The 9844-nt window shown below is 41.2% G+C and overlaps 1 protein-coding gene across 1 annotated transcript; it reads left to right on the top strand.

Moving 5' to 3' along the window:
* Positions 1-4933: 4933 nt before the first annotated feature.
* On the top strand, positions 4934-9796 carry cpt2 (carnitine palmitoyltransferase 2). The gene is made up of 5 exons (XM_083940204.1): positions 4934-5469; positions 6134-6214; positions 6320-6426; positions 6514-7818; positions 8477-9796. Exons 1-5 carry the CDS (start codon positions 5288-5290, stop codon positions 8803-8805), a joined length of 2004 nt encoding a protein of 667 aa, XP_083796330.1. The 5' UTR covers positions 4934-5287; the 3' UTR covers positions 8806-9796.
* The last annotated feature ends 48 nt before the right edge of the window (positions 9797-9844 follow it).

The following is a 9844-nucleotide window of genomic DNA, read 5'->3' as shown; positions in this document are numbered from 1 at the left end:
GTGTCGATGTCAGATAGCTCATAGTAGCTCATAGTAACCCAGGGTAACTCAGGGTAACCCACGGTAAACCAAAGTAACCCATAGTAACCCACAGACTGTAACTATGGAGTAACCGTGTGTAGTGAGAGCCGAACGGGCCCAAATCTGTCAACATCACTTGAAAACAGTCCAACTACTTTATATTATGCAATATATAAATATAATAAATATAAATATTATATATATATATATACTGCATAATATAAATATAAATAATACATATATAGTGCATAATATAAATATTATAAATATATATAAAGTGCATAATATAAATATAGATATATAAAGAAAATTCTAAAAAAAGATATATAGTGCATAATATGAATATAATATATATATATATATATATAGTGCATAATATAAATATTAAAAATATATATACATATACATTTTATATTTATATTATACATATATCTATATATGTTTACGGGGTTTGAGACCATAGTAGTAGCAAAGCTCTGTACGTTTTAGCCCCCTCACTAATTTACACATATTACATAACATACACCAGTGGTTCTCAAAGTGAGGTCGGGGGCCCCCTATGGGTCCTTCAGGGTGCTCCAGGGGGTCACCAGCAAAAAAGGGAAAAAAAACATGTATTTTTGTTATAATTCCATCCATAAATAACAGACAGAATGTATGACTATTTCACATGGATGTATAAAGAGAACCGGATACAGTGTTTGAACCTGATTTATTCCTATGAACTTTGCTCGATGGCGTCTAAAAATACCTGGATGATGTTCTTCTTCTGCAGTATAAGGCCTATAGAGCAGGCGTACTAGAGACTTCCACTGCTCAAGTCCTCTACTTCTGGTTTGGTTCTCTTTCATCATGTAAATCATTCAACAAAAATCCTCATTCAAAAAAATGATTGTTGTCAGTTAATTTAGTTCAAATCACATTCACACGCAATTAAACTGCACAAACACCCAATTATAGTGTAATACAGAGAAATAATGATGTCGACATGATGTTTACTGTGATGGATGAAACAGGTGAAATAAACGTTGCTCTCTGATCACTGTGCAAATACAAAAGGAAAGCCATAAAAGTCTGGGATTGTTAAAACAAACAAAAAAAGCATACACACAGTATGGTTTTTAGAGGCAGGAGAGGGGCTGAATTTCTGTGCTCATTTCACGGCAGATTAGGTTAATCAGAGAAAGCATGTCTGTGAAAATGAAGCATGAAATATGTTCTATACACTCTTGTGTATAAGTTATATTATTCACAGTTATATAGTATAGCTAGGCAAGACTATCCTGGCTTCCATGGTCTGAATTGTGCAAGCAGTGCTGACCAAGGCATGTTCTATCACATCGATCTTCCATTACAGTCAAATAACTGATTTAATTAGTATCACATTGTTCTTTATAATCCTAATAAATGATACAGACTACTGATACAGAGAACTGACTGAGAAAATGTGGAGATGAAGATACATATCATATACATATCCCCTTTAACAGCCGTTGCATCCAATTTAAATGTAACATGGATACATGAGTTTAAGATACAGTGACAGGTGCATTGTTGGGGATAACTGCTGGATATGATATAATCAGACATTGTTGTTGTATATATACAGCAGGCTGCAAAGGGGGTCGGTCATAAAATGATACTGCATGAGTACAGTAACATCACAAAATCTGTTGTAAGATTTGTCTTCTCCTTTTTCCGTAGTAGAAGTGTGTTGTTTTTTTTAATGTTTTTTTTTAGCTCAGACCACACAACTTAGTGAATTTAGACAGCCAGTAATCAGGAAAACACTGCACTCTGCTGGCCAGAAGACTACACACCAATAATAATACATATGTAATGGGTGATTCACAGGAGGTCAGCCATTTGCTAAATTTTCCTGCCCAACACATCAAAAATATTGTAAATGTTAATAAAAGAATGTCTTTATTGTCATTGGATGAATTACTGAACAGGCCTACCGTGCAGAGGCCCACGGGCCCATAGGGTCAGGAGCCCTTGGTCAAAAAAAGGTTGCTGAAACAACACAAAACAATCACAAATAGATGCAGAATTACCACAAATACACACAAAACAATTACAAATGACTCTAAATGACTATAGAAATGCCATGCAAAACAATCACAGAGATTCAAAACAACTAAACAACCACAAAATTACCATCAGAAAGTGTACAATGACTGAAAACAGATGCCGAGCACTCCAAAAGACCAAAAGGAGGTTTGAAACAACAAAAAGTAGACTCTTAGTTGCCATGTCTAGTTCAGAGTGGGGGGCCTCCTACATGTCTGTGCCCAGGGGCCCATCGTCTCATAATCCCCCCATGACCGAAGCACACAACAAAATGGAGGCACGCTGTCGGAGTGCAGCTCAAATTTACAAGATATAAAATAACAATGAAAGAGTGAGAAGAATGAAACTGTTCATACACGTGCAAACACTGTGACACACAGATTTACAAATGCATGCACATTATGCCTGCATATGCTCCCTCATCAGAAAACATGATATGGTAGAAAATAAGTGTTGTAAAAATAAACATTATAAACGAATACATCAGTTTTGCACAGAGGTACCTGTTGAACAGTAGACATATTGCAGGGTTTATGCAGGAAATCTGAAATTTAGTGTAATACATTTTACCATATGCCCCCTTACCATATCAGGGGCGGCTGTGGCTCAGTAGTGGTAGAGTGGGTTGCGCTCCATTCAAGAGATTGGCAGTTCAATCCCCAGCTCCCCCGGTCCACACGTAGTGTGAATGGCCTTGAGTAATCAGAAGACTAGGAAGGCGCTATTTAAGGACAAGGCAATTTACCATATCACCATTAGCTAACTGTGTAGAAGCCCCTTGTTGTAACGCTATCAAGCAGTACGGTGATGGTTGTCCTTTTCAGATGACATCAAATCCAGCCAGAAAATAAATAAAGTTCAAGGAATCCCACTACACGCCCATGTAATCATTCAATTCACACAAACTTTAGCTACAACCTCTTTGGACAAACATATTATTCAATACATATTGAAGCTACACATTTGAATAAAGACTTTTTAATAGTGTCAAGGGCTTTTATTGTTGTTTAATTTGTTTGTCTTTTAATGTTTTAAGACCCTACAGAAACCTTGTATTTTCTATGGGGGTGTGCTTTTAGTTCAGAGCGGTGAGGGCCTTAGGATATAAACACTGTTGGACCTGTAGTTCTTCCCTGAAGGCAGAAGGACTAACAAGTGAACAATACCACACTAGGAGCCCATATGTCAGGACTAAGGTTGTCCAAAGTATTGATACTTAAATACTTTTCAACACCACGTGTTTCAAATATCCACATTCAATAGTATCGAAAATATATATAAAAAACAGCAGGGGCGGCCGGTGGCTGAGTGGTTAGAGCAGCCTCCCCATGTAAAGACGCTGAAGGTCCTCAAGGCAAAAAATAATCTTTAAAAAAAGCGTTAAAAAAGCTGATCTACAATCAGTTGCACAAATGCAACAGGGAAGAAAAACAGTTTGTGTTCAGTGACTTTTTCTGTACTAGCAGTGTTTACAGAGTGGGGTTTTTTTTGTTTTTTTTTAAAGAGCCAAGAACTTTTTTTTTTTCATTCTTTTTCTATTTAAATACCAACATTGATTCAAAGTTTAAAATTAGGTCATGGTGCCAACCCTAGTCAGGACACTTTAAATGGAGCAGTGGTAGACGACTACTAGCAGCTGTTGTGTTGTTATGATGGTTGAGCCGGTGAGATCTTGAGAGACGTGGGTGACCAGGAACCCGAACCTACAGACTCTGTCCACTGTCACCCTGCTTCTTCCTGAAGGGTTGAGCTTCTACAGGTGCTTTATTAGCCATTATGGTCCCATTACATACTGCCTACTGCCTGAATCCAAAGAGTTATACAATTACATAAAAATAAACTGAACTGAGATATTGAGATACTTTATACTGTGGATAAATATGCTACTATTTTATAACTAAAATACTTCACATCTGAGTGGTAATTATGCTTACTGTCAAGTAGAGATAGACCGATACATGGACCGGCCGATATTAGTGTTTTTCACCTAGAGTTTTTATTTACAGACAAGCATCCACAGGCAGTTCCATGATGCTGGAGATGCCTTTTTTAACTTCAATAAATGTTCTTTTAAAAAAGAAAAAAAAAGAGACTCGTAACACTTGTTATCATTGTGTATTCTTTATGATGTAAATTGTAGTATTCAAGATTCAAGATTCAAGAAGCTTTATCAAGAAGCTTTATCAAGAAGATTTATCCCAAGGGAAATCATAGTGTAACAGTTTCAACACAAAGAAGGGAAAGGGTCAGAGTAACAATAAGCTAACATAAATCAAATCAAAGGAAGCTAGTAAGTGTTAACAGTGGTAAAAGTGTAGCAGCATCTTTTACTGAATTAAGTTACAGAACAACCAAACAAAGTGATGCAGTGATGATCTAAAGTGACATTTGCTTAGGACACAGTGTCTCCACTGTTCCTTACCTGACCGGGGGAGATGAATTATAGAGTTTGCTCCAAATATCAGCTCAAGAAAATCGGCAGTCCCCATCAGTTATCAGCTAAGGCTAAAAAAAATCCATATTGGTCCAAATCCTACTGTCAAGATGGCAATGTTTTTTTTGTATGTGGATGACAGTGAAATTGAATCAGATCCAATGACACATCTTTTACACTGGGACGACAAGACTCCTATACTGATGGTAATAAGTAACACTGATGTTAGACTTTGGCCTGCTTACATTCTGTTGTCTGTAAACCGGACTCACAGACCTATACAATATTTAACTTAAATGCTTTAAGGCTGACACCTGAGCACAGCTGGAGCCTGGAGCCTGGACACCACTACACCACAGTAACCGAAGAAGAAGAAGAAGTCACGTGACAAGTTTTGCCGGTTAAACTTCCTGCTGTCAATTGTGCTAATAATGATCTGCTTTTGCTCTAACTAGTCTTTTAACTGTCTCTGCTACAAGTCGGGAGCGGGCTTTATACGCGAGGCGCACGTTTCCGTCGCTTAAACGCACCCGAAGTGTCCAACGGCTTCTGAAACAAACTCGGCCATCTCATGCACTTTGTCAGCTAATGCTAGTTGCTAATGTTGGCTAGCTGTCGTAGTCGCCTAGAGTTCAGCTGTGAGTGGCCACAGGGCTGTGACACGGGTGTTTGTTTTGCTCTTGTTTTGTCCGTTGGCCTTAGCCGGTGTGCTCTCCGTCGATAATACCCCAGCAGGTATCCCGTTTGCTCGCTAGCATCATGGCCAGTCTGCTGTCAATGCAGTGCGTTTCCTCACTGAGGAAATCGGGAAGTCTATTTAATGTAAGAAGTGCTTCTCTGGGCATCGATAAGCGACATTACAGCAGCAAAAAGGGCTCTCCAGCCGAGTATCTGCACCGAAGCGTTGTGCCATCGATGCATTACCAGAAGAGTTTACCCAGGTAAGGAGCTAAACGTGAAAGTGCTCATATTTAGTCACATTACTCTAACATATAGCTTTGATTCAACACAGCTTTGGTGTAATGTGAGTTCACAGTGCTGTGGAAATGCACGGTGCTGTAGAAGGTGACCCAATAAGCTTTTATATGAATGTAGGGGAAAGTGCACACTTGATTTTAGGTCGGTGACCACTAGGGGGCATGACATCACCTCTCCTGACACATGGGTGCAGATCCCGGGGGGAATTTCTGATGAATACCCCCCCAATACAAAAAACAAACCCAAATGATTAAAATGGTGCAACAAATAATGTTTTATTAATTAATGGGTAGTTTCTTACATAGACGCTGATGATCAGCTTTAAAAAAGAGCTTCATATTTTCATATTCATCCATATCAGTGAATCATGCATAAAGTAGTCCCATACACCAGGAGAAAAAGAAGATGGTGAGAACAACTGGGGCTGAGTAGACATAACATGACCCTTAAATTTATGATTTCATATTATAACAGTTAAGTAAGTGTGATACATGCTGGGGAAAAAAAAACTTTTGTGTCCTCCCCAATCCTGACATTGGATCTGCACCCCTGTGCTGACATTTATATTTACTGGACTGTTAAGATGCAACATTTTCTCTTTGATCACTCGTCTTTAAACTTATCCAGGCTACCCATACCAAAGCTGGAGGATACTGTCCGGAGGTATTTAGCTGCCCAGAGGCCTCTGTTGGATGATGACCAGTTCAGGTAAGTTTCTAACAAATATAATAAAAAACAATTTAAATGTAATAATTTTGGTCATTAAAAACTGTGTGGATCTTACCCACAACAACATTAATCGTGTATTCTTAGAACAACAGAGAAACTTACACAAGATTTCCAGAACGGCGTGGGCCAACAGCTGCATGAGGAACTGGTAGCCCTGGACAAAAACAATAAACACACAAGCTACATCTCAGGTGAATGTGCCATTCTAACGATTACCCCCCAGAAATGAAGCATCTTAAATGTCACTAACAAATCTGGCTGAATAACTTGTCTTTCAGCACCGTGGTTTGACATGTATCTTTCTGCCCGCGACTCTGTGGTGCTGAACTCCAACCCCTTCATGTCCTTCAATCCCGACCCGAAGACGGAGTACAATGACCAGCTTGTGCGGGCGACCAATGTGGTGTGTTCCGCAGTGCGCTTCATGAAAACACTGCGAGCTGGATTACTGGAGCCAGAGGTTTTCCACCTCAACCCAGCGAAGAGCGACACAGACGGCTTCAAAAGGTTCATCCGCTGGGTCCCGTCTTCACTGTCTTGGTACGGAGCTTACATGGTGAACGCTTACCCTCTGGACATGTCTCAGTACTTTCGCCTCTTCAACTCCACGCGGATCCCCAAGAGTGGCAGAGATGAGCTCTTCACTGATGAGAAAGCGCGACATCTCCTAGTTATGAGAAAGGGCAACATGTATGTGTTTGATATTGTAGACAGGGATGGGAATTTGATGGAGCCTGCAGAGATCCAGTCCCACTTGAAGTACATTTTATCCGACCCGACACCAGTGCCTGACTTTCCTCTCGGGGTCCTGACCAGTGAGAACAGGGATGTGTGGGCCGGGCTGAGGGACAAGCTGATGGCTGCTGGAAACGCAGAGGATTTACGGATTGTTGACAGCGCCCTTTTCTGTCTCAGTCTGGACGATGAAAGCATGAGGGACCATATTCACATCTCCCACAACATGCTGCACGGCGACGGCTGCAACCGCTGGTACGACAAGTCCTTCAGCATCATTCTGACCAAAGATGGACAGGCAGCCATCAATTTTGAGCACTCCTGGGGCGACGGCGTAGCTGTGCTTCGCTTTCAGAATGAGATCTTCAAAGACACAACGGAGCAGCCGCTGGTACACCCAGGCTCAGCTGCCGCTGCTGTGGATTCCTCCTCTGCTGTGCGCAGATTGCAGTTCAACCTGGACAGCGAGCTGGAGAATGGCATCAAAAAAGCCAAGGAGAGCTTTGACTCAGCTGTATCGAAACTCACCATCGACGCTATGGAGTTCAAAAAAGGTGGCAAGAACCAGTTAAAGAAGAGCAAGTTGAGTCCAGATGCTATAGCCCAGCTGGCTTTCCAAATGGGTTTCCTGAGGCAGTATGGCCAGACAGTAGCCACATACGAGTCCTGTAGCACTGCGGCGTTCAAGCATGGACGCACAGAGACCATCCGGCCAGCCACCATCCACACGGAGCGGTGTTCACGCGCCTTTGTTTGTCAACCAGGCCAACACAGTGTGGAGCAGCTTCAGGCCATGCTGAGTGAATGCTCCAAGTATCATGGGCAGCTCACCAAGGAAGCAGCTATGGGTGTGTAGAAGATGTTTCAACATGTTTTTATGTGATAACAATTTGTGAAATGTTCAAAGTACTGTCCTGCAGACAGTGTTAGGGTCAGTTTCTGGATATCCCTTCCCTGTTAGGTATTTTACAAGTGGCTTAGGTCATTTATTTATTAAAGGGGTCGTTTTTTGAAGTGTGGTTGTATGAGGAACTTATCCATAGTCCGTGTGCTCCCTACAGTAGATAGACAAATAGATAGTAGACAGGAGTACCGACACAGAACCTTAGCACTGCTTTTTGCTAGATTTTTTAGGTGCACCTTTTCTAGGTTTCCAAGTACATTGAGCTTCAGCCCCCGTCCATAGAAGTACATTGTTTAGCTTCTGTGTGGGGACTTCTGCCTGCTTCTCCAAACTGGGGGCATGCCGACTGTCATCTAGTGTAGGTAACACACAGTCTATGGATAAGGACCTCATTCCACCACACTTCAAATAATCTGAACTGTCCCTTTTACCGTGATTGCATGTCTGCACTTAATATCTACTAAGAGAAGGACTGGGTTGCACCTGTTCATTTCTTATGTGCACAAGATTGAAAAATTTGATCTTTCAGGACTTCCGTAAATGAGAAAAAAACACACTTTTTGCTCTGCCGTGCCAACCCCTTCTTTTATTTCTCTCACCAGGCCAGGGTTTTGACCGTCACCTCTTTGCCCTGAGGTACCTGGCCAATTCAAAGAACCAGACTCTGCACAGCCTGTACACAGACCCAGCCTACGCTGCCATCAACCACAACATCCTCTCCACTAGCACCCTCACCAGTCCAGCCGTGAACCTCGGCGGCTTTGCCCCGGTGGTGCCCGACGGGTTTGGTGTTGGTTACGGCGTCCATGACGACTGGATCGGCTGCAACGTGTCCAGCTACCCGGCTCGCAATGTCCACGAATTCCTGGAGTGCGTCCACAAGTCCTTAGAGGACATTTTCAGTGTCCTGGAAGGAAAAGCACTGAGCTAAGAAACACGCTTTTGTCCTTGTCATAGAGAAATGGATGAGTTGAGATGATCTTTCTCAGCTCCCAAATTGATTCTCTGGGGCAAGCATGCAGAAATTGAGATGAATAATATATTTTATACAGCAAGAAAGAAACACAAGGAGAACCACTGAGCTTAAATATATGTTTTAGTCATTAGTTAGCTGGGACTTTAAATGTGTTCTTTCAGGGGTTTGGATATTACTGTAGTTGTAACACAAGTCAGTCCATTGTCAAATATTTCTTGTCTGTGTGTGTGTGTGTGTATATAAAATAGTGTTTTATTTGGGTAGTTTTGCTATATTCCTGGATTTCTATAGAATCATGATTGTTATCTGATCCCATAGAAATACCTGATTGACATAACTTCAGATTGCACCAAAACGTTCTGTCCTAAGGCATTAATTATTTTCTGATCCTGGGAATGTGGGGAAAATTGTAAAATTCTACAACTAATTGAATCCACACATTAAGACGAAAGCCGTACTGCTACACAGTCCTATAAAAACACATATCTGTGTTTCGCTGCGTTCACCTCTGGCGACCGCCTCTGCGGTGTTTCCAAGCCCCTAAAACAGACATTTGGAATCACTGCTCAGGCTGTTTTAGTTTAAAGACTACAGGGTTGGATTTAGGCTGGGGGGGCAGAAACAGAGACAATGATGCAGAGACCCACCCCGTCAGTCTAGAACTTATACATCCCTGATTCAGTGTGGATGCAGCCTGAGCCTCTGCTGAAAGTGTTTGGAGGCCATATGTAACCCTCTGATCCTCCCTGTACAAAGTGACAGGTCATTATGTATGCAGCAGGGCTCTTGAGATGTTGAACTATTCTGCAAAACAGTGCAGTGTGGAGTCAGATTCTGTGCCTTATCTGAATGTAAATTTAACAGGGCAAATGCTGATTGTCATTTTAATAACTTCTATTGAAATTCTCATGTTTGAATGTTTTTATTTTTAAATAAAACCTAATTTAATTACATTTACGTCACTATTTCGAATGTTTGTTACAAGAACAACTTG

This window comes from Echiichthys vipera (genome assembly GCF_963691815.1).
Source record: "Echiichthys vipera genome assembly, chromosome: 3".
NCBI classification, from domain to species: Eukaryota; Metazoa; Chordata; class Actinopteri; order Perciformes; family Trachinidae; genus Echiichthys; species Echiichthys vipera.
The sequence above is the reverse complement of the archived record's forward strand: the minus strand, read 5'-3'. Positions and strand labels throughout refer to the sequence as shown.